The sequence below is a fragment of the Prinia subflava genome, chromosome 7, assembly GCF_021018805.1.
Source record: "Prinia subflava isolate CZ2003 ecotype Zambia chromosome 7, Cam_Psub_1.2, whole genome shotgun sequence".
Taxonomy (NCBI): Eukaryota; Metazoa; Chordata; class Aves; order Passeriformes; family Cisticolidae; genus Prinia; species Prinia subflava.
This window is the reverse complement of record NC_086253.1, coordinates 21,556,343-21,582,349: the sequence shown is the minus strand read 5'-3', so window position 1 is coordinate 21,582,349 and position 26,007 is coordinate 21,556,343. Positions and strand designations below refer to the sequence as shown.

The 26,007-nt window shown below is 35.9% G+C and overlaps 1 protein-coding gene across 1 annotated transcript in view; it reads left to right on the top strand.

Annotated features, from left to right (window-relative positions):
- ARAP2 (ArfGAP with RhoGAP domain, ankyrin repeat and PH domain 2) overlaps positions 1-25,434 on the top strand; it is a 125,481-nt gene extending 100,047 nt beyond the window's left edge. Inside the window, 7 exon segments of the mRNA XM_063401750.1 lie at positions 4,571-4,710; positions 9,240-9,322; positions 10,699-10,734; positions 11,215-11,278; positions 15,329-15,460; positions 18,323-18,568; positions 18,571-25,434. Of these exon segments, the coding sequence (XP_063257820.1) occupies positions 4,571-4,710; positions 9,240-9,322; positions 10,699-10,734; positions 11,215-11,278; positions 15,329-15,460; positions 18,323-18,568; positions 18,571-18,675 (806 nt within the window). The 3' untranslated portion in view covers positions 18,676-25,434.
- The last annotated feature ends 573 nt before the right edge of the window (positions 25,435-26,007 follow it).

The following is a 26,007-nucleotide window of genomic DNA, read 5'->3' as shown; positions in this document are numbered from 1 at the left end:
CCGTACATGCAGGGTTGCTCTGTCCCAGGTGACATACTCATTTGAATGATGTACTCAAGCAACTGCATAATTTGGAGACTATTTGGCCTTTAAAAGGGAGCTGACACTTAAAGTATAGATCAGGTATATCGTGAAAATATACTGTTTACACATTGCCCCAGTCTATCTTTTTTTTCCCCACGTAATACCTGGCTTTAAGTCATCTATATAATATGTATTATCTGCTTTGCAAGAAGTGGAAGTTTAGGAGTTCAAAAATTATATCCTGTTTTCAAGGAGTTGAAATCCTGGAGAGCAACAAAGATGGTGAAGGACTTTGAGAAGCCCTCAAGTATAAGGAGTAGCTGAGGGCACTTGGTCTGTTCAGACTGGAGGAGCTGTCTTTGTATTATGTGTGATGGTAATACGTGATGCCTGGTTTAATGTTCATCCTATTTTATCTAATGACTCACTCAGATATATCTATCTTTTCCTCTCTTTGTTATACTTGGAAAGGTTAATTTTTCCATTCTATATATCTTGTCTTGATTTCAAGAAGTAAAATTTATGCAATTGTGCTTATTCTTGTGAAAGTAATGCCCTTCTTCCACCATGCTTTATTCCTGTGAAAGCATATTTCACAAATGTGAATGAACCTGAACAAGTGTCGTGTTCATGACTTTTATGGTTGGGTTGCACTGTCAATAAATGTGTGATAGATCATGAACAGAGAGAAATGGCCTACTTCATTAAAAGCTTGATATATGAACTCACCATCACCTCACTAGGTACGGGTTGAAATACAATCATAAAAGGGAATGGGTCATAAGGAGTGTGTGAATCACTGCTCTAAGAAACTCACAAGGATTAGGCTAGTGTCAATTTACAAAACATAGTAAAGGAGAGATCTGCTGCTATTTGCACTCCTTCCTGTCTCCTAGATTCTACATCCATTTGTTCTCCCAGCCTGTCACAGTAATTGTTTGCATCAGTCCCATTCAGTTTGATCTTAGTGTAGACACACTTGTTTAGATTTATTGATGCTTTTTATGTTTGTTATAAAATAATTAAGACCTTATCAAATAAATTATATTGGTTTTCTCAGTGGTTTGAAAAGGAAAATTTCTGCCACATTGCACACTTACAGTGTTGATGTCTGAAAACTCCACATGGCAGAGTAATCTTGTGAATCCATCACTGCATGGTGTCAGAATGAGAAAATATGCAGAACAAAGTTATTGGGAAAGGGTTATTCCCAGTGTTTATGGTACAAGGAACTTAGGCTTATATCTCAAACTGCACAAGAAATAACTGCTAGCCTGAAGGAAGAAAGGGAGACCTCAATCTTTTCTGTCTCTTACACTCTATATGTGGATAATTCCTTGTCACTGAATAATAGGGCTGAGGCCAGATGTCCATCCACTATGATTTGAAGTATTTTTTTGAAGAGTGGATTCAGCCCATACAAATGGGCAACTGGGTAGATGGATGTCCTCCTACTTTGAAGTAAAATTAATGGGAGAGTGATCATACAATTTTTACAATTTAATTCCATGAATATTCCTTTCTTCCCTGATTTATGTAATAATCTTAAAAACTAATTATTATATTCCCAACTTTTTTTTCTGTTAATATTATCTGCGAGATTTTCATTCTCGGCACTTTTCTTCTTTTACTTCCTGAGTGTATAGTGTTGTTTGAAATACTGTTGGTTCAATAGTGAGGCTAAGGAACAACTCTTTTAGCCTCATTTCATTTTGGCAACTTATCACAGTCTTTGCTGTCAGTGCAAATTTTCCCATGTTCCTTATACTTAGTACATTCTTAATTATGATACCTATTCCCATCTTGTCCATTTTAAAGTATTTTCTGTCGTTCTGCAGCTGAGATGAGCTCATTTGTTTAGAGCAGGGTGCTGATAACACCAAGGTTGTGGATTTGATTCCTGTGGGGAGGCATTCACCCAAGAATTGGACTCTGTGTTCTTGTGGGTCTCTTCCAACTCAGACTATTCTGTGATTCTATGATCTGAACCTTGTACTGAGGTCTAGATATGTTTGCTCTTGTATAGAAACCATCTTTCCTTTCCAAGGAAAAAAGAGTTAGTTTATTTGTGTTGATATGTTTAAGCAAATTTGTGTTGAGTTTTCTACCTTATTCCAGCTTTAGTTACTTGTCCTTGACAATTTATTCCATAGCTTTTCATGCTTGTTGTAGGAGCACTCTTTTAAGTGCTGTTCAACAGGGCAATGTGTGCGCTGTATTTTGGTATAGGACAGCTTAATTCTATTTTCAAGACCCTTTTTCTCTCCTTACCTAAAAATTTCTCATATTAGTGTTGTTTGTTAGAAAACCAAGTATTATTTATTTGTTAAATTTACTATAAAGTTTGTGTATATAGATCCTTTCTTTTTCAGTACAGTGTTGTATAATTTGAGTGGTAAGTATTGATTTCTGAGAACAGAGGCTATTATTCAGAGATATTCTTTGAAATGCAAGCTTCTAAATCATAGGTGGATCAATCCTGCATGGATTAAGTGTACCTACTTCCAACTACTTCCTAGTTGTAAAGTTCTAGCAAGTTTAGCTTGTTTTGTAAAGTTTGTGTCTGAAAAATACATTCTGATTAAGACACATCCCTACTGTTTTAGGTTTACTTAATGAAATGCTAGCTTCTAAAGTATATTGAGGAATATCATCTGTTTAGAGAATTATTTTTCTCTTCCTTCAGGCTATTCTTATATCTTTGTAACTATCAAGTGTTTGACAGATTTGCTGCCATAGGAGTGCTGTGAAATTTAGAAGGAGTTTTTGTCATATTGCAGGTTGTGTGCAGAAATTTAAAATCTTCCAGCTTGATACAGATGTAGAAGTGTCCTGTTATTCTTATTAAGTATTCAGCTACTCTCATTTTGTATAGTTTTTTTAAAAAATGAAAAAAAGTACTTGTGGTTGTGTGGACAAGGATTCATATTCTCTTCTGAACTTGAAGTAAATACTCTTACTGACAAAGAGAGAATACATGAGTGTTTTCTTTAACTCTGCAGGTATATTTGCACTTATAACTGAGGACTTCTAAGTAATTTCTGATTTTAATTGTTGAAATTAATCTGGATTTAGGTTCTTATTTTTTTATATTTTATCATGTGCTGCTTCTTAATAATAGAGTTTTGATATCAGATGCTCAAAGTCTAGAGTGGAGTTGTAATAAAAAAGCCAATTGAGGACTTGAGTAAGGATGAGATTTTCAATACACCATATACCCCTTTTACATGAAAGTTTTATTTCTTATCCTGAAACTAATATAGTATAAAAGCTAATGGTATCATTCTGTGACTCCTAAACAAGTGGCTTCAGTATTTTCTAAATAAATGGATGACTTACAGGAAGTACCTACATTTGGCTTAAAATAATAGGTGGTGAAAGCCAACATATGACACAAGCAGTAGGCTTGGAACGTTTGGGGATAAAGGAATTATTAACCCTGTTAATCTGGCTCCCTCTTCAATATGAAATGGTGTTGAGTGGAGCAGAAGGCTGCATCTGCTTACCTGGACTTCTCATGCATCTGCATCTGCTTACTCATGCACTTCTCATGTCTGCAGTCTGCTTCCAATACTATTTACCTCAGGAAGAAAAGAATACTTCAGAATTCTGCTGAATTCCGTGTTCTGTCATTAGGACAGTAGGAATTATTGTCTTCTCATTTGTTCTTTCTCGCTTTAACTATTAAAGTGTAATTTTAGTTTGAGTTTCAGCTCAAACTCAGCTTATATGCAGGAGTCATAGCAGCCTGGTGATGACTGTAATTAGTGTTCAGAAGTTTTTGCTGGGGAAGGGTACTTAGTGGGAAAAGCTGATAAAGTAGTGATAAAATATATGTATATTGAGTGGAATAGGAAACTTAAAAATACCTAGAAGCGGTGGTGCAATAATTCATATGTACTAGTAATACTTCTTTGCATTATTTTAGAATTTTAAATTGCTGAGATTGCACTGAGAAATCTTTAACACTGAAAGCCTTTGATAGCTCTGGTATTTTTCCTTTTTAAATAAAACCTTTCTCAGTACACATTTAAATGCTTTATAAACTCAGCTGCAAAGTTACTGTTTGGGTTTGTGTGGGAGTTGGTATTTTGCTTGAGTTTTTTAATAATTTTATTGAATATATGCGCATTTGTGTGTATTTTAACACAAACAGAAAAATCCAGACAGACTCGTGTTAAAATCAGATCTTTATTGAAATATTTTTGTTGGTAGATTCTTTGCATGTTATCATAGAAGTGAAACAGAGAAGACTTTTTTCCCACCAATAATTAAAATAATAATGGCATGTATATTTTAGAATGCCTTCCTTATGAATATAGAATATATTAATATGCAATATGTATTGAAGTGTAATATATAGCGTATATATATATATGTGTGTATTTATATAATATAATTAATATCATTATTTTATATATATAACATAATACCAAATCAATTTTACCAATGTAATTTTAGGGTTTTTATATGCATTAATACTTAAAAACTAGGAGCTTCCACTGTTGTAAACTCTTCTAAACAAAATGCTTTTTTTTCCTGGTAGAGAAAAGTGAGAAAGGTAGCGTGAAGGCAGGCAATCTGAAGTACAAAGAGGAACCATCAAAACTACTGTCTGGAAACAAATTTCAAGACCGTTATTTTGTGTTACGGGAAGGAAACCTGCTTCTGTATAAGGATATGAAGGTACAGCGGACAAACTCTCCAACAAACTTTGCATTTATCTTTTGTTTGTGTGTGTGAAAATGAAAATGAAAGCAAACAGATCAACACTTCTCATATTAAATGGCAACTTCTAGAATCTGGGGTTGATGTGTAAGATTTTTGTCTTGCTGTTTCACAGGTGTGTTAGTGGAAGGAGTTTTTGTCATTTAGCTAATGTAGTTACACATTACTATACGCTTTAAGATTTAAAAACGGGTGCTTTGTGCTGACACTAAATTATTTGAAAACCTGCTGTAGAGAGCTGCAGCAGAAGTAATATGGAACTTAAATGAGTGAATGCCATTTTTTTGTTGGTATTTCACAAAAAGCCCATAAAAATTGAAGCAACGGGGTTCTTATACATGCACGTCTCATCATAGAAGAGATTATAGGAAACAATACCTCTCAATACACTAGGAAAACATTTCCCTGCTTCCAAACAACAATTTTCAGATGTATTATCAGTCCTCTAAAAACTATTATTGATATTTAGGTTAGATGTACCTCAGAATTCCATAGAAGTGATTTTAGTCATGATTAATAGCAGAAAGGGTTCAATTTTAAATATTTCATGGGAGTTTTCTTAAAACAGTGGGTTTGAGTGTATGCAGCTTGTATTTAAGTATAAAGCCAAATAATATTAATCATTAACTATGTTTTCATTTTAGTTCCTATAGTTTCTTGTTAAAAAAAAAAATCAAAATTTCAAGTGCTTTTATTTTTGTTGACTGCTAGTTTTTTTCCATCCAAAAAATAGAGATGTATATTGTTGACTTTCCCAAAGTATTTTTAAAGACATATCCCTTGCTCACATAAGCTAATCCACTCTCATCTTGTGAAGCTGTGGATACAGTCTTAATTAGAATGACCCCAGAATGTCAAAAAGAGTGTCTTATAATTTAGTGCAAAAACTCAGATTGGCACATATTTGAGAATAAATTAATATGCCCATAAAACCTTAATTAGTGTCTTGGAAAGAATTTGTGACAGAATTGTTATACCACTTTATAATCTCCTTTTGAAAGTCACTCTAATTTATAAAACATTGAATTCCCCAACTCAGGAGATGCTTTGAACACTTATTTTTAAATAGCTTTACTTTTTTTTTTTAATGCAAATGGCAATACCATTCTGATCAAATAGTATGAGTTTGTTTTACTTTCTTTTGAGAGATATTAATCTATCAAGAATAATCTTGGTTTAATTTTAGTCATATTTAGAAATGAATAGTAGGAAAGCTTGACATTGCAGATGGAAAATTGTATTTAATAAGACTACATGTACTAATTAATTTATAAATTCTCATTAACAGCAAATTAACTTTGTATGTGCAGGTGGAGATACATTCTGTTCAGTGTTTCTCTTGTTCAAGAGCAATTATCAAAAACATTGAAAGTTTCCATGAATACTGTATGCTAAATTACTCTATTGTACTAATTGACTGAAATATTTTACCCCTTTAATGTTCTCTTGCTAAGAGATAAGCTCACAAAGAAATGGTTCCCTTAAGGTGCATTATTGTGAGAAGTATGCAGTTGTTTAACTTAACAGTATATTCTGCAAGGGTATTTTTTCATCCTGGCAGTACCCTTCTTTTGAGCAGGAAGTTTCACAAGAATACCAACCATAAAACCGTTGTGTGTTTTGTTGTTTTCTTAAGTTCTCTTAAGTGTCTCTTTTCCCCTACACTGGAGTGTTAGAAATTGAAAGCTGCAGAATGGGAAATTGAGAATCCAGGGACAGTAAACACTAGGGAGTAGCTTTGTGTACTGGGATTATAAGATTTGTTGTTTGGTGTATTTTTTTCTAAATTGAAAGCTAAACACTTGACCTAAAAGTACAAAAGGAAGACTTCTGTGTTGTGTTAAATATTAGTTTTTCTCTGTAATAGTGTGCATTTATTGTTTCCTTTCAGCACTTCATCTTCCAGTCAGATTCAGTTCTCATACCTAGTGTGAGTTATGTCTTCTGTAGATCCACTAAAAGTAGTTTGCTCAAGAAGGAGCAAGCAAGCAACCTCAGGAGATCCTTGTCCAGCTTCCTGTGCACAGCAGGGATAGCAGCCGAGGTCAGGACATGATGTGCATGCCTTTAATCAGTTAAAGTCCTTGAAAACCCCAAGGACAGATTGCACAACCTTCCTGGGCAGGCTGTTGCAGAACCTGACTGTCCTCATGGGGGAAAGTTTGTCTGTCCTTAGATGCAGTCTTCTCACAATATAAAAAGCCTCACTCGGTCTGCTTTGTAACTTCCCTGTAGGTGCTGAGGGGCTGCTGTTAGGTCAGCCTCTCCTCCAGGGAGAGGCATCCAGCCCTTAGATGGCCTGGTGAGCCCCTGCTGAACCCTCTCCAGGTTACTGATTCTCTTTTTTTCTCTCAGGGATCCAAAATATGCAGTCACACAAGCAATGAGGAAAGGAGGAGAATCACTCTCCTCCACTTACTCACTGTGCTTCTGCTAACTCAGGAAAATGAGACCAGCTTTGCTGTTAGGATACTTTGGTGGTTTATGCCCAGCTTGGCACCTACCTGCATGCTCAGGTCCCTATCAGCAGAACTGCCTCCCACTCTCGTATCATTGAAGGGGTCTCTTCCTTCTCCTGTGCGGGAGTTTGTATTTATCATTTTTAAATTTAATGAAATTCCCGTTGTCCCATTTCTTCATCCTGTATAGGTTCCTCTGAAAGTCCCAATACTGGTGCTCTCTAGGAACCAGGTGGATTCCTTCTGTCTCACTGGGCTGCCCTTTCTGAAGATACCAGGAAGAACAAAGTCCTACCCTCCCTGTCCCATAAGAGTCAGGATATGTTATCCAGAGAATCTGTGGGTTGTTTGAAGACATAATTTGCTTTTTTTTTCATCCTGATTTAGCAGCCTCTGTGGCCTAATGGATGAAGCACTAGCTAAACCAGGGACTGAGGGTTTGAGTCAGTCAGCACATCTTCACCAAGGGCAAGTCCTGCCTGACCAGCCTAGTGGCCTTCTATGATGAATTGACTATGTCAGTAGACAAGGGAAGAGTTGCAGGTTCCATTTACCTGAAATTCTGTAAAGCTTTGACATGGTCCCTCACATTATTCTTTTCTCTAAATTGGAGAGGGATGGAATTGATGAGTGGACTGTTAGATGGATAAGAAAGTGGTTGGATGGTCACATCCAGAGGGTAGTGATCAATGGCTCAGAGTCCCAATGGACATCAGTGGCATGTGGAGTCCCTCAGAGGACTTTACTGGGACTAATGCTACTTAATATATTAATTAATGACACAGAAGGAGAGATTGAAAGCATCTTCAGCAAGTTTGCAGATAGCACCAAGATGAAGGTGTGGTTGATAACACCTGGGGGGCAGGATGCCATCCAGAAGGGCCTGGACATGCATGAAAATTAAGGCCATGGGAATCTCAGAAGGTTTAGCTAGATCAAGTGCAAGATACTGTACCTTGTTTGAGTCAACTAAGGGTATCAGCACAGGCTGGGGGATAAATAGGTCAAGAGCAGACCTGCCGAGAAGGACCCAGGAGTGGGTGAGAGGCTGGACATGTCCCAGCCATGGTCACTCACAGCCCAGAGAGCCAAACGTGTCCTGGGCTGCATCCAGAGCCCCGTGGGCAGCAGGGCCAGGGAGGGGATTCTGCCCCTCTGCTCTGCTCTGCTGAGCCCCACCTGCAGGGCTGCATCCTGCACCTGCAGTACAGGAAGGACACTGTCCTGTTGGAGCCAGTCCAAAGGAGGCTATCAGGTCGAGGTGAAGGAAGGAAGGAAGCTTATGAAGGAAGGCTGAGAGAACTGGGTTTGTTCAGCCTGGAAAAGAGACCTATTTGTGGCTTTCTAGTACCTGAAAGGAGCCTAGAAGAAAGATGAAAAGGGACGTTTCAGAAGGATGTTGTCCTCTAATGCAACAGGATAACAGGGAATGCCTTCTAGCTGAGAGTAGGTTTAGATGGGATATTAGGAAAAATTCTTTACTGTGAGGGTGGTGAAGCACTGGAACAGGTTGCCCGGAAAAGCTGTGGATGCCCTATCACTGGAAGGGTTCAAGGCCAGGTTGGATGAGACTCTGAGCGACCTGTTCTAGTGGAAGATGTTCCTGTTCATGGCAGGGGGGTTGGAACTAGATAATCTTTAAGTCCCTTCCAACCCAAACCATTCTCTGATCTGAAGAAAATTCTCACCATTCCATTGAAGGGGTTATTTAACAGAGGGCAATCCCATTTCCCACTTTCCTGTCTCATTTGAAGAGTTTGCGTTCATATATAGCACCTCATCTTCATTATTCTAATTGTGTTACAGTTTTGTGATTTTGTGTGAACCTTAAGTTCTTAATCAGTGTGCTTCACATAATAGTGATTGGTACACTTTGTTAATGGCAAAGAAAGAGACAAAATATTTTAATGATCTGCTAGAAAAGAGAGGTGCACTCCGTGAAAGAAACTGAACTGTGAAATCAGTCATGTGGCATTTTCTCTTTGGCACATTCCTGATACAATAATTAGGATCTTACTTTATTTGCAGGCTAGCAAACCTGAAAAAGTGTTGCCTGTCAATTCTCTGAAGCTTTATCTTGGAGTGAAAAAGAAAATGAAGCCACCAACAATGTAAGAACAGAAAAGAAAATTATCAGTGTGTAAAAAGTATTGTAGTATCATCAATAAAAGGTAGCATAGAACATTGTGGAACACAGAAAAGTCAAGAAGCCTATAGCAGTATGCTGAATTAAATTATCCCCTGTGATATTTTTGTTCTGTTCCTATATCTGTTTTCATGTTCCATGTTAACTAATCTGTGCTAGAAAATTACTTTATTGATTGGCTTTTCGTAATTTAATGTGCATTTATTATCTCTTGTGGATATGGTGTCTCCTAGCTCACTTTGTTTTCTAGTATATGTCCTGTATGTCATTGGTGGACACACTTTCCTTGCACCAAGTGAAAACAGAGAAAACTTGCTAGTCATGCCCCTTACTGACAGTTCCTGTTCAGCAGAGAATTTTCCTTTTTCAAATTCTTTGTTATTTTGATGTTTCTCCTAGCTGAAGACTACAGTGCCCTTTACAAACATCAGTGACTATCTCCCAGGAAAAGAGCAGTGACAAAATGACACCTGTTTTTCTCAGATGTTTCCAGTTCTTGTTCGGTCAAAGCTTTGAGATACTGAGACAATGCACATAGGATCTTATCCCAGAGGGAGTCTAGGTTGGCTGTAGCCTTTAAACAGATCTGCTTGAGCTTTTCCTTTACAGCTGGCAAATCAAAACACCCCAAAAAGGTGTGTGAATTTCAAAGCTCAGCCATGTTAAAGAAAACACTGATGGCTTTTTTGCTTTTTTTTTTTTCAATTCAAGTGGAGAATGAATAGGAGATTAGTTGAAAACAGGAGTAAAAAATTATGTAAATAAGTCTTTACAGGTTTATATTTTTTTTTACCTTGAGGTTTATTTTTAGTCTAGTTTCAAATGCAGAGCTTACCAAGTCTCTTCTGTATCTACAGAAGTGTCTGTTTCACCTCAGAGGCTTACTTGTGCACCCATTCCCTTTTAGTTTCTGTAGCAATTATTAAATCTTTATAAAATCATGTGATTCCTTTTATTTGTAGCACAAGCATAGCTCTTTTCACTCTGTGACTTCCATGCTGTAGTGGACTCTTTACCCATAAGGAGTTTCATTTCCAGCACCTTTCAGAAAGCACAGCCACAGCAAAAAAGAGGCAAGTAGGCAGCTGTCATCTGCAGTGCTTAGCTATAACCCTTTGTCTAGAACAGAAAGTTCATTAACTGTGAATCAGTTGTGAGAAAATTAGTAAAATCCATCCTCAAACCCACAACTTTTTTCTGGATTTGCAGTACATGTTTAGACTTTGCAACTTAATTTTATTTTTTCAAATGAAAAGGACTATATAAAGGTAATTAGTCTCTGCAGTTTGAGGAATATATATCTCTGTTTATGGAACTAATTTTTGAAAATGTTTCTTTCAGCTGGGGATTTGCAGTATTTTCTGAAAAACACCAGTGGTAGGTAAACATGAAACGCACACTTGGTTTAACTTCACTGTTAATTTATGTGTTGAAATATTCAATTGCAAAATAGGAGCGTTTGAAAACTAATGGGCATTATTTTGCTTTCATATTGAATTTTATTTTTGCTTTTTTTAAAATAAAGAATCTTTCTGAATTGATATGTTTGGTAATCTTTTGGTTATAGGTGTCTGGCTTCCTTCTGTGACCAGAGAGCAAACAATAGTCATAAAGTTAGGATGACAGATTTTAATCTTGTGCACATGCTTAAAATGAAACACAGGCATTGTCTTCAAAGTAGGTAAAGTGAGAACTTGAAGTATTTATATATGCCTGTTTTCTCTGGGAGTGTTAATAATCAATATAGACAGCATGAATGAATGTAATTTGAAGTAGTTTAGAAGCCTACTATTTAATATATTTAACTGTAACAGGAGTCTCCATTGTTTTTCATATTAATCATGTATTGTGTTCCAGGTATATATGTTGTGATGGACAAGATGTGCAGATGGATTGGATGATCAGCATTTTTATGGCACAGGTACTAATCTGACCAAAAAAATGTAATTTATTCTGCTGTTATGAAAATCCCATTAAATATGTATGTGTTCTATATAAGGTTCAGTGCCAAAGTTTCTGGAATACTTCATGCAATAAAAATGCCAAGAGGTGTATTTTAGTCCATGAAGACTAGGAATGCTTTGGGAGTAAGAACATTAGATTCTGGCATCAACTCCCCACCCCACCCCACTGTGTTTTAGAGAAGCTTGGTAAAGAAGGACAATTATTTCCTTTGCAGAAAGCTCTTGTGGGTTCCTGTTGACCTAAAGGATGTGTCTTTGTGCCACGATACCCGAGTGCTTCTTCTCTGCTCACTAGTTTGGATGCTGCTAAAGTAGTTGGGAAAAAAGGGTGTCATGTTTAAGAACATAGTGGTGTGAACTAGCCCTGTTGAAGATCTGTGCCAAAATGGCTTTATTTTTCTGGTATCCAGGTTAGTTTAGTTAGCACTGACAATTCATTGTGGTGGGTAGGGTTTATCCTAAAATAAGTACACTTCTGCTTGCTATGAGATTGTAAGGAGGGTATATGTTTGAGTGACAATAATACATTCTTGTAAATGGAGTTTAATATTTACATTGGAGAAGTAGGAGTAAGCAAGATGGGAAGAATTCAGCCTGACAGGAGCCTGGAACATAGTTTAAGGTTTTAACGGGATTTTGTATCTGTGTCAGATTTTTCGTTTTCCCGTGATATCCAAGGAGCTTTGCAGGATATCACTGTGAATAAACATTGCTAGATTTATGATTACCTGGGAGCTTTGTGATGCATAAAGTAGGCTGAGCACAAGGCTGTTGAAATACAGATTTCTTAGCGGCTTTCTAAAAGAGAATCTGACTTTCATAGATAGTAGTGCTAGAAGTATAATGCATGTCTTGAAAGTAAGACTTCCAAATTCTTGTCTTATTCAGCTCCCTTAACTGAAGTGACTGTTGTTGTTTCTATGGAAACAGCTGGCATACATTTCATGGGCATAACATGAGCAGTGTCACAGCAAATAGGCTCAGAGGTTATTGATATAGGAAACTTAGAAGTAACTCATGCAAGCTTGGTAACTGTTGAAGTCCTTTTGACATAAAATCACAATGAAGGCCAGTCTGTTCGGATTCTGCTCAGGCAGAGGTAGAATGTTCCTTTGACAAAATAGATAAAGAACTGGTAGCCATTGCTCTATGTCTAGGATAATTTTTTCTAACTGAAAAAAAATTTAAATCATTTCATGTTCATTAAAAAAATTGCTATAAATTCATTCATTCAAATTTTTAAAACTTTTTTCCAGTGAATGAACAGTGCAACAAATTAGCAGTTCTACATTAAAAGGGTGTTTTTGGTTTGGCTTGATTTTTTCTGGAAGTTGTTGATTTTTTTTTTTTAACCAGCATTCTGGACACCAGTAAAGTTGTCAGTCTATAAACTACATGAAAAATTATGTGCTAATGATGAAGATTTAATGTATTGTTCTTATTCCAATCTACTACTACGTTACAGAGAAAATCTTAAGAATGCAATGCCTCATACTGGTAAACTTGCTATAAGATCTCTTAAAAAGTCTTGCATCATACAGCAGCAGACAATTATTACCACATTATCCCATTTCTAAACCAGAAAACTGTAAACATCAACTGAGGTTATTTCTAGTTAGAATTTTTAAGTTAAGAACATCTTTAGGGAAGTCAGCTTGGTTTTTTACTCTATATGTTGCCACTGCATTTGAACACACATGTTAGGCTGCAGGCAGCACATCTTTGCCAATGGAACAACTTAGATTGGAAATTGAAAAGTGCTGTAAAATTGATTTTGAAGTATTAAGACATTGACATTTAGTGATCTTGTGCAATTAAGAGGGACATAAACCAATATTACTGTGCTCCTCAGTGCTTGAGGAGCTTTATTAGTAATTAATATCAGTAAGATAGTTATACTATTACTATTTTTTCCTGTTGTCTGATAATGTTTATTCCTGTAGTCTAAATAGTGCAGAATATGTAAAAAGCAAAGTGTAGGTACTGCTGTAATCTAGTGACAAGAATACTTTGATAAAAGTGATCAAGTTAACCCAGAGTTTATTTATCTTCCATTTCAAACTGGTACATACTGAGTGTTTGAAGTAGGACCAATGTTTATTTTGGTTCTGTGCAAAACCATCCTGAAAAAGTATGATTCTTGAAATCTATAATGTTTCTGTACAAAATCTCCTAAGAGCATGCATAGCATACAGTTGGAAGTAATTAACTGGTGTGAAGATGGACACAATGGTATCCTTCCAGTTTCCTTGCCTTTGATCAGCTGGAGGCACATTATACTACCATGAGGTGCAGTTGAACAGAGGGGTCAAAACTATGAATAAATACATTTTTTTATGTGGCCCAACACATTGCTAGTATTTCTGATATACTTTCTCAGAGTTCTATTTTAAGAAATGTTACAGGCACAAAAGGGAAATCAGGCTGCTTAACTGACAGGGACGGTTTCCTTAGGCTTGCTGGGAATTAAGGCAGTTTTCTTCAGAAGCTGATTAAAGTTTTTCCATCACTTTCTAGATTGTGTATGTTTGTTGTGTCTTGATCCACAATAAACTGATTTTAGTTGGCAAGAGCTGCTCTTTCAGATAATACTTTCTCATTTCATTGGAAGAAAATGTTGTTAATGGTCACTGGAGAGAACTCTTATCACAGACTTTTGCATCATCCTGGTCACACCATGTGTGTGAATTTTTTCCTCCATCAAGATATGAGTCTATAAAATACTTTTACTAAATTTGAAACCAAGGCTTCTAATGTCTAGTCAGCCATCATTAGTCAATAATCACTGATTCTGATGGCTTTTTAATGATAATGCTGTTTTTAGTTGCAGACCATCTGCAAGTATGATCATAGCTCCACAACTGTTTTTTTAACACAGTCTTGAAGAGACTTGCTTAATGGATTTGCAGTCCTGGCTTGCCAGTTTCCTTCAAAGTTGTGGTGATTTAGCTGTAGGTCTTGGATATTCTCTTTGATTCACATAATCTCATGTTAATGATTTTTCAGTAAAATAGTATTGAAATACCTTGTCCTCAAATCTGTCTTTCTGGTTTTTATTAATATTACCTGAGGACTGTGAGCTCATGTGCTCAAATTCAAAATGTTTAGTAAGTAATTTGGGTTTTCTCTCCCTCTCTCTCTCCCTCCTTGTTTTTCAGAGTGAAACTTCACATTTTTCCCCAAAACTGACCTATTTCAGTGGAGCTAAAGCAAAGACTACTGTTGAAACCAGATCTGCATTTTTGTAGATGGTGTTTTGGATAACACGTGTTGTTATCATAGGTTAAGCAATCATTTTCTCTAAGTTATTAATACAAATTTTCAGAGAATCACAGAATCAGTTAGTTTGGTATGGACCTTTGAGATCATTGAGTCATGGCTATGACCTACCACCACCTTGTAAACCAGACCATGGCACTGAGTGACACACATAGTCTTTTCTTAAGCACCTCCAGGGTTAGTGACTGGTCACATTCCAATGTCTAATCACCATTTTTTGGGAAGAAACTCTAATATCCAACCTAAACCTCTGCTGGTGCAGTTTAAGACCATATCTTCTCACCCTGTCGCTGGTTGCCTTGGAGAAGTGGCCGATTCCCACCTGGCTGCAGCCTCTTTTCAGGCAGTTGTAGAGACCAGTCTGCTCCCCCTGAGCCTCCTGAAAGCATGCTTCTGTGGAATTTTGAAATTGTGAAACAAATCAGTATGTATGTCACATTTGATGGTATTTTCTAATTTTTGAGGATAATGAGAATAATATTAAGGAAGGAAGATGTTTGATACGTGACAATTATGTAGAGACATTTTGGTTCTTTTCACTCAGTGTTGTGCAGCACTTACCAAATATTAATGTAATTTAAGCTCATAGTGTTTTTCCCTTTCTTCCACAAGAGGAGGGCATGGTATTGTGTCATATATAGCTTTTTCCAAGGGGGTTTTACATACCAAAGAATTTTATGTATTTATGAAATTCCACATGGAAAATAAGGAATCATTTTGTTCTTCAGCATGCAGATATATGGCCACCAGCTGGAAAAGCAAGAAAACAGTCCATAACTAAAAGTCCAAAGATCAGAGGCTTACCACTAATTCCCATTCATCAGGAGAAGAACACTTGTAAAATCAGAGGGAATACAGAGGTAAGTGGGGTTTAAAGTTGATGTAGAACTTCTAACCACTATGCTGTAATAAGTAGTCCAGTAATAATGGATTCCCTAGAGCTGGATAAATAAAAAATGCAGATACTCTTATTATCAATGTCTCATCCAATATTTTGTCATTAAAGAAATATTTAGGACAATTTAATGCAAAAAAACTATAGTAGTCTTAACTTGCATAACCTTTCTGGTTGTTCAGTAAATCATAATGGGCTTTTATTTGTGCTTGGGTTTTTTTGAGTAGAGATTGTTCATTAGGAGTAAATAAGACTTATAGCTGGGACTATTATGCACATTATTACAGTATGTGTTTTATTTTTGATAAGATCCTTAAAAACAGTCTTGCATCTGTATCTTAAAATATATTTTCTTCTGCCTAAAATAACTGCACTGTTTTAGTTATCTACTCTGTGAGCATAACGGAAAAGCTCAGATGGAACTAACTTTGGTACATTTAAGTTGTACTATTATCAGTCTCAAAGAGGAATAAGAAGCTTTGGTTACAACTCTTTGAACTGAGCTTTGTTACTACATTACGTGCACTAGTGATATATCTGAACCTTATCATATTAGCTTGAGATTACCTTCTGGTATTCACATAGACATACTGAAGCCTGTGGGGAGAATGTACCTGCCTTACTTCCAGCTGAGATGAGCACTGTTCTGCTTGGGAATAGTAGTGGTAACTAGCCTGACTGCAGCAGTGAGTAACTGTTGAAACTACAGCTTGGTCCTTTGACTGCAGCAGTGTCAAATCTTGCCCATTTTAGAACACTTTGAAGGGAGGTAGTTAAGATGGGGATGTTATCACCACTAACAGAGGTGGTGGTTTAGATACAGAATGGTAAACTTGACTTTTTCCATAGTAAACCAAAAGCAAAATGCAGGCATAGTGCTTTATGTAAAAGACAACTCTGTCTTGTGTTACACTTTCTTCCTGCAACAATTTCTGCTGTGCCTAACTTCAAGAGTATAAACCATGTGAATATAAGTATTTTGTAATTTGTTTACAAACTTTTGTATTTTGTTTAATTTGTCCTTTTTACCCTTCTCTCAAAGAGTATTTTTGCAATTTTTCAATAAGATCTTTCTGATGCTTGTTTTCAAACTTCTTTGATGAAAAGAAATCACAGGTCTTGTACATCAAAAAACTTCATACCCCTTATGTGTGTCTCTTACCTGTTCTTTATGCAAGTACACTTGAAACCTCTAGTACATTCTTTGAGATGACTACAAATTCAGACATTCTAGGATAAAAATTTTATTGGATTTTGAGCTTCATGAGTAAATTCTTAATGCCTTATAGTACTGTATGTATTTTTTTGGTTCATAATTTGCTTTATTAGGGAAGACTAATGTTTTGTACACTGCAAATTTGAGGAGGTCTGCATTTAAACTTAAAATCAGAAATCCACAGTCTTCATTATTTATGCCATGATTAGATCTAGAGAATTTTCCTGCAAAAGGTATTAGCATACATTAGGAAGGTTAACACAAAAATACATAATGAAAAATAATAAACTAGTTTTTTCCATATGGAAAGCTAAAATTGGAATGAATAGTAAAGTAGTGGTAGAAAGTATATTTATGATTGTACAGTTTATTAAAAAGGAATATTGTACAGCAGTGGAACCAGTTAAAAAAATTGTGTACCATTGGGAGACCATGTCTTCAGCCTTTCCATGGATTTGATTATTCCTCCAACGTGCAACAATTTCTCAGTTTTAAAGCATTAGAATGTAATACCAGGAACAAGCATTTTCTGAAAGATGCTGGTTTATGGAAAATGGAGGTTAATTTACAGATCAATGTGTATCAACTTGTAGTAGAAGTATTATCAATTTATACAGGCAGGAAAAGAGACTGGAAGTTTTCCAAACAGTGAAAAAATTGATATCTTTGTGAGAGAAAGATGACTGGGGGGAAGTACCCTCAGACCACTGTAAGCTCAAAGATACCCAGAAACTGAGCTTGCTATTGATATTTTTTGCTAAAATGTCTATCAAATGTCTGATTTTCCCCCATTGTTGGAAGCAGTTTTATTGTGTGTTAGCAAGACAAATGTGTAATACCAAAGGTTTTACCAAAAATACCCAAAGTCTCCTCCAGCTTTCTCCACCTTTTGGTTGTCAAGAAAGATGCCACACATAAAAGAATATTCCAGGACCTAACTTGCCTTTACAACTACCAGGCTTTTCCACAAAAGGAATGTTCTGCCAACTGCCATACCAACTGATTAGCCAGAATACAATATTGCAAATTTAAATGCAGCATCTGGTTTACCTTTAATTTTCTACAGCTTAAGAACTTGAAAATAGTCCACCAGTATGCAAATTGAAAAAGAACCCAGTCTTTATAACATATCAGTTAGTATTTAACAGCTGCTGAAAATGTTTGTGATTGTTTAAAATTATCTCTTGTATATTCATGTTGCTCAGTCATTATACTATCAAAACTGCAATATACACAGTCCTATTCATTCCATCAAACAATTCCAAGTCTTTAAGAGTATATGGATCTGCTTTAAAATGCTAAATTTAGTCTGCTGTGGTAGAATGAAAAATCAAATTGTGATTATATGAAAATAAATGTCTTCACTGTCATGGTGCATGATGTATGTGAATTTCACAAGTATCACTAATTGAGAATTTGCTCACTAAAAATGCTTACAAAATGATAATAGGACAATTGTGGTAATTTAAAACTTACTTCACTGTCTCAGCTCTTGAGTAATTTTTTTTTCCTTTAAAACTTATATGAAACTAATGAGCCAAAATTGCATTCTAAACATTTTTTTTTAAATATGGTGTGAATGAACTTATTTCTCTTTGCTTGTTTGGCAAGAATATAGAAATACAAACTGGAAAATCAAGATTTGGTGAACATCATGATATTGAATTTCTGGAAGAAAGAAAAAACTTGAAAGAAAAAGCTTCTATTGTGGCACAGTGTTTGGAAAGAAAGGAGGAGAAAGCGCGAAGTCATGCAAAAACACATCGAAACTTGATTTCTGAGGATGATGCAGGCTCAGGGATGACTGAATCACACCAAAGATCACATAAGACACTGAAGAAAAATAAAAATAAAAATAAAACAAAACTACATTGGAACTAGATAGTAAATTGCCATCAAATGTTATTCAGGAACTGAATACAGTGCTGCAGAAGAGCAGAGCCCTTCACGAACCCTCCAGCTGATTTCCTGAGCCTGAACTGTGATGCTTATATATATTCTTGTGTTTATATATATATATACATACATATATATATTTGTGTGTTTATTTTCTATTCAAAAATAGTCTGTTTTGATGTGTGTAGTTTGTACAGTGCAGAGGAAATAAGAAAATATAGTTTGTTTACATGCGGCTATTGATTTTGTATATGTGTATGCCCCATGTTGTAGTTTAAGAGTGAACTGGGAGAACTGATTATGTAAAACTCCTGAAGTTTGGAAGTTTTTCTGTGCAGTGCAAGGACACCAGGGTTTTGTCTATTTTGTTGTTATTGTTTGTTTCAGATTTTGTTTGACACAAGTATTCTAAGAACTGTCAAAGCTTTTGCTCTTTTTAAACTCTGTACCAGTGTGTAAATACTGGAGAGATATTTTTAAAAGACAAGGCATACTCTGAAATCCATACTGCTGGCCTGCAATAATTTTAATTGACTAACACTGTAAAATTAGTAACATCTGATTTGAAATTGATTTTGTTTGTTTGTTTGTTTTCATGTGTGGTTTTGTTTTTATGTAAGGAGAAAATTAATATTTGCTTCCATATAGTTGTCCTTTAACAAGGCATCATGTGAAAGAATCAAAAGGGAGAGAAATGTAGTAGATGAGACAATGTATTAATTCTTGTATCTTGAGACTGTGTCTCTAGGGTGTACATGTGATTATGACATCCAAGTAATGAGACTATTGAGGAGAACCAAAAAAAGTCTCCAAACAACACCTAATAGGTTTATGAATTGGAAGAATAGTACCATCTCAGTGGGCTGAAGTACTTTTCTAAACAGGCCTTGCTCAGCTCAGGGTGACAAAGGCAGGCTTTTCTATTGCTCTGTGGATAGAGCTGGCTTGGTGCTAACAAAGTTGCTGACCTCTCATGAATATTTAGTATTTAAATGAGAAATTAATTCCTTTAAGAAAAAATGGTCCCCACACAAACAAATCAGAATGCTACCAATACAATTAAGAAGTTCCAAATCGTAAATGGACGTAAATCCAAATCGTAAATCTCTTACCATGAGGACAAAGCTAACTAGTATTCTGTTTGCAGGGACTAGGAAATGCTTGTCCTACAACTTTTACCCCTGCTCTTCTGAGTGTGAGGGCTGGTCCCAGGGTTGAGAGAACAGCCTTGCTTGCTTGCTGCCTTTGAGTATGTAGGTAGCAGTTCCTGAAGACAGTGATATAACACAGTACAGGTACTTTGATTTTTAACCCCAGAGTTCCTGAAATTTAAAATCAGCATTGCTTTTCAAAACAAAACCTATTCAAGGAACGTAATTATTTTCAATTGTTCTGTAGATTTTAATCTTCACTTATCCCTTGGGATTGCTGATTTTGCTTCATTCCATAACACCTGGGTGGGCAAAAGGCACTGCTGTGCTGAGGTTGTTTTCCGGTGTTGTAGATGCTGTCTGGTTAAGCAGCAGGACCAACAGACCAGAGCACTAATGAGCTCACATGGCACCTTTGCTTCAAGGGAGGCACTAATAAGAGCATCTGCCTGTTTTTGCTGCTGTCCCTTTCGTGGTCTGACTAGTCACACTGCCACAGATTTTTCACCAGCCTTTTAAGAACTTGCTGATGACTTTACTGTTTGATTGGAATTGGCCAGATCTCTTAGAGTAGGAGAGAGGAAGCACAGAAGCAGTATGCTCATTTATTTCTTCTTCTATTTTTGGTAGTCACAGGTGCCCTAACATTTCTCACATCATTTACTTCTAATCTTGATTACATTGGGCAGCTTAATTGGAAAAATAATTTGTTTGATTGAAGAAATTGGACAAGTGACTCAAATAATGTATCTGGCAACTCGGCTAGGAAGCACAGAGAAAATGAGATCAAAGTCAAATATTTTACAGTAGTATTTATTATTCTGGAATGTAGCACTGACATAGCAAGTCTAGTCTTTCAGACTTTGCACCTACCTTATTTGACCAGATGTTAAAATGGAAACAAGTTTGTAGATTTTCATTTTCCCAGTGCGCTATTGACTGTTTTGCTATCTTCACTTTGTAATTGGCCTCTTCTAATCATTGAAGCCCTGTCTCAAGAAAGCATATCAGCCTGAACTCAAATTGTATTGATTAAAGCTGGTGCTTAATGTTAATAAACACATTCTTAAATGCTGATTTGAGTTGGGGCCTAATGCCAGCAGGAAAAATTGCTTTATTTTCTGTCAGGCTGGATTTGATTGTACTAAATACAGTTATACTTTTATTTGCAGCTATTTCTCAGTATTGAGTTATGGTTCTTATATTGTTTATCTTTTTATTGGGACCTTAAGAATGACATTCACTGCTGAAAGCCTCATGCATCATTTAAGCCACTACACTAATGGAGTAAGTGGAGCAGTGGAACGGTTTTGTGCATTGAAGTGAACATACCCATGAAGAAAATGTTTTCTGAATTTTTTTTGGTTCTAAGGAATACAGAAACACTTGTTCTGTTTCAAAACCATGTAACAGGTAAAATATATGTATAACTGCTGCTAACAAGCCATAAAAATCAAGAAGATATTTAATAAAATGTGTTTACATTTGGTGTTGTATGTATACATACAGAAGCACATATATGTGCACAAATCTATGTGCACATTTACAGAGGCACACTGAATGGTGACATTGTTAACACAAGTAAAATTTATTTGGGGAAGTAGCAATTAAATTTGCAATTAATTATTTTAAATAGGTATCAAAGTTTTGAACACAATTGTTGCACTACACATTTCAGAGTGTTCTAAGATGTAGAGAATAAATGTGGTTTGTTGCAATATCTTAATGGCTGCTGATCTTTCGTTGTTCCTATGCCATGTTGAGGACTGGTAAAGTGTAATTTTTATATATGCTATTTCTTAAAACTAGGTGGTGGATTTTTTTTCAGAAAATATCAGTAAGAATGTTAAAAAAATAATTTGTGCTTGCCCATATAAAAGCTATTGAATAACCTGGTAAGAGCTAAGTTTCTTATCTGCAAAATGAAGTTAAATGCGAGACCGGTATTTTATGTATGGACCTATAACAATGAGAAGACTAAGATTAATATCTTAATAAATCTTCGTAAATCTCAGGTTCATCATTACCTTGTTAAACTTGTGCAGTCATGATTGGTAGGTGTAAAGTTGACATGTAACCATTGTTCTTGTTGTTTAACATAATGTCTCTGTTCTGTTTGTGTGTGTTTTTCTTCATATTTATTAGGATGGGTAATGGAAGCAAGTGAAAACCCAAGAAGAAATATGAGCTAGATTTTTTGTTTTCTTTTTCTTTACTTGAGCTGGATATTGTCTCCTATTTTAGAAATTTTTTCTTTAAAACAGATCTCTTTCTGAGGTACTATTTTGGGATGCCAGTTCAAAAGAGCAGTTTGACTAATAGGTTTTGTGCCTCAGGAGAGACTGCTTGAGTGTGGGGTCGATATCACCAGCTGGGATCTACAGAGCATGTTCATGCAGACCCTACCTTTACTATGTGACTCGGGTTGAGATACAATTTTTGCATTAAAGGGTTTTGCAAATGTTACCTGAGAATCTGTCCACTGGGGAAAGGATATCCCCAAAGATTTCTTCACTTAATGGGGAAGGCTTGGCCGTATCGTTGATTTTTGTTTCTTCCTTGCGAAGAGCTCTGGGCTGTTCTGCCTAAGGCAAGTTGTTAGGATGCCTCCAGCTCTGTCTGCCAGAGGCACCCCTGGGGTCCCTTTTGCTGTCATGTATTGGGGTAGCTTTAGACTGCTCTGGAGATACAGGTTTGTCTGAGAGTAAAAGTTACAGGAATTTTACCTCACTGCTACGATTTTTTTTCCACCCTGATACAGTGCTGGCACAGTTTGTGTTCCTATGCGTGCTGCCAGGCTCCTACCATCTCCACAGCTCAAACTCCAGATTAAATCTAAGAAAAAATTTATATGTTTTGCTGGGTTGGTGCCTGCAGGAATAAGGAAGTAAGGGGTGCATCTGTCACTGGTTATGATATTTTGTTGTAGGCTTACCCTGTTATATCACCTCTCTGATTTTTATATCCTGTTTTCCAGTGCAGTCTGTTTCAGTGGGAGGGAGAGTCAGCTATCAGACTTTGCTTGAATTTGAACTAGAACAGCTTCAGTTCTGCTTGACCCAAATGGAAACTGAAAAAAAAAAAAAATAGAAAAAAAGTAGTACTGACTCAAGTCCCTGTTTGGAGTATAGAATGCTCTAAAAAACTATTTTGATTTGGGCTGCTTAAGAGAAATTTGTGGATTCAGTAAGTTACATTGGGAAAATTGAACTATATATGGGTGGGGTAGAAACAGACTACCTTGACAGACAGATTGAATGTACTCCAAGTTGAATTGTTTGCAAAAATATGTACTAACTTACAAAACTGAGCCTATTGTGGCAAGATTGCCTGGCAAGATTCAGGATTCTTCAACACAGTATTCCTGCTTCTGAACCACTGGAGACATTATCTGTGCTGTCAAAAAATGAAGTAGTTGTCAAACTCACTGGTTCTTGAGACTGGACTGTTCTAAGTAAAAAGGCAGAAAACCTCACAGAGTTTTTCAATGGTTCACAGTTGGTTTGGAGATTTCACTGCTTTACTTGTGGCTCCACTGAAAGTGGGATCCATCTGCAGCTCAGTTAAGGGGAAAAAAAATCCTGCAATTTTAGCTCTTACCACGACTATAGCTTAATGATTTAGTTATTGTCTTTGCTGAAACTTCTTTGAGAATATTCCTGTTATGCTTTCACTAGAAATTCCTGATGATCTGTGGTACAGATGAGCAAGAAGGATGTGGATGTTAATGCCAAATAGACAACTCTATCTTCCTGCTTACCTGTACTTTCACTGCAGTTCAGAATTTTACTTAAACTACCTGACTTTACTTGAGCCCTACTTCTTTCTGCTTCTACCTCTTCTGTGTCTTAGACTCTGGAATATCCTAATCTTTGAGGTATCTTCTATACACACTCCCAACTCTGGTCTAATATATGGTTCAAACTTTATCCATGATTTCTGTTTAGATCTCATGACACCTCTGAATATTATCTTTTGCCTCTCTTTGCAGATAGTATGTTCATTATGGTCAAGATCATTATGTCAAAGTTGCCTTAGCCTTTTTCTTAAGTCCTGATAGAGATCTTAATGTTACCATAGAGAAAGGGATTTTGCTGAAGTAAACGGGAGAGAGAGAGTTTTAGATGTTGGCCAATAGGTGTTCCAAAGTTCTGTAACCTATTCCTATAAATGCCTCTGAAGATCTTCTACATATTTACATTAGTAGTCCTCAGCAAATCAGAAGGCAAACTAAAATAAATGTGCTCTCTTTGCCTTTTTAAATTATTTTAGTTCAGTTCCTTAATGGTCCTGTAATAATTGCTTGTGCCTGGTAATAACACAGTTTCTTGCAAATTATACCTTTGGCTACATAAAACATTTTCTTTCAAAATTTAATTAACATTGGTTTGTCCAGTGCTGCAGACAGTTTAAACTAATAGAATGAGGTTTGCTCTATGTATGAGTTTTATTACATTGTTTTCTCCTCATCCACACTTATAATAAGTTTAATTTAAAAGCAGATAACTTCTTTGTATTTGACTATTTTGGCTTTATATATCTATTCAAATTACAGGATGATTGATATATCATTTCTTCAAATAGATTGTAGACATTTGCCTTTAGTTTATTATGTCTTTAGAAATTATTGGTTGTGATGGGTGTCCAGCACTTATGTTTGCTTTCAGAGTACCTCTTTTTCCCACTGTTTACTCATTCATCCTACGTATTGGGATTATATTAAAGCTCATTAGATGATAAATATTTTAAACTACATATAACAATTCTGAGGTCTTGCCAGGCTGTTATGGGTAGAACATTTTTCACATGAGAATCCTTACAGGCTTTCCTTGCAGGGGAAATCAGGTTTCGTGAGAGATTACAGAACGTTCATGTAGGAGAATGTGTCTTTAAGTCTTGGTTAAATCACTGAGTAGAACAACAGTACACTTTGTCCATAACCTAGAGATAGTAGGATTGGCTCCTTTTCTGTCACTTTTTGATCTTATATAGCGCAGCTTGGCCAAGCAAATGAGCTTTGAAAATGTTTGCATAGATCTGTTCTAAGAACTAGGACATAGAAAACCAAACATGAAGCATCTCTAAAATAGCAATAAATCTGACCATTAGTTTTAGAAAGTTTCTGGGCTTCCTCATTAAATAGCAAATGCATTTTCACTGGGTTTTTCCTTCCAGATTTTAGAGAAAAATTCTCACTAGCTTGAGCTTTCTATGGATTTTCAGTATTAGTAACCAGGTTTAAATTAGAAAGCTTATTTTTCAAAACATAAATCTTGATACAAAAAAGGTACTAGAGGTACATTTTTTAAAAGACTTTTTATACAGGTTTCCTTTCCTTTATACTAACTACATCATAGCCGCATTAACTTGTTTAGTTGTCTCTGAATAGTATTTCTGGGACATATTTTTTGTGATGATTATTGATCCTTTCAATGTCAGGTATGAAAACAATTCAAAAGTTTTCCATCTATGAATGAATTAATAAAAATGCAAGTTTAAGTTATTTACCATTTACTCTTGGGGTTTCTAAAAATAACCTGACAATATTACATAAAATATTACTATTGAGATTCAACAGCCCTGAATATGTTGTTTACTTAAATAATGCAACTGTCATTGGTTATGGACAGCGATGAGAAATTAGTTACAGCGAATCTGGTGTTTCAGCAGTTAGCAGTTAATTTATCTGCAGTTGAGTCTCTTGCAACCAACTCCTTTTTCTCCAGACTGCTTGGGTTTCAAGAAAAGATATTAGCTTAGAATTCAAAATGTACAGCCAAAAATTCATCTTGAAAATTGTATTACAAACAAAAAAACCCCAAACAAACAACCTACAACAGATAACCTTTCTCTTTAACGTGTTTGCAAAAGCTTCCTTTATTGCATTATTTTTATGAGCCATTTAACAAAACAGAGGGAGGACACTCATGCTGAATTTCAAATCACTTTTCAGTAGATGGATGTTATTTGCTTCAGAGTAATTCTTTTTCCATCAGGTGAGTTACGGTGATCAAACAGATGTTTCAAAGTACTTGACTTGAGGTCAGAATTCAATGGCAAGGGGTTGCACCTGTGTCTTGCTGAGGACTTCAAAGGTGAATGTTTTCTACATGGTTTCATCAAGTTTTTATTTCAGTTATTGTAGGTATCCTGAGGCAGTTCAAGGTAGTAGAATTTAGGACTTTCTCTAATTCTCTTACAGCTTGTGGACACTGTAGTTCTGTACAGAACAAAAGTTTTTTTGTCCAT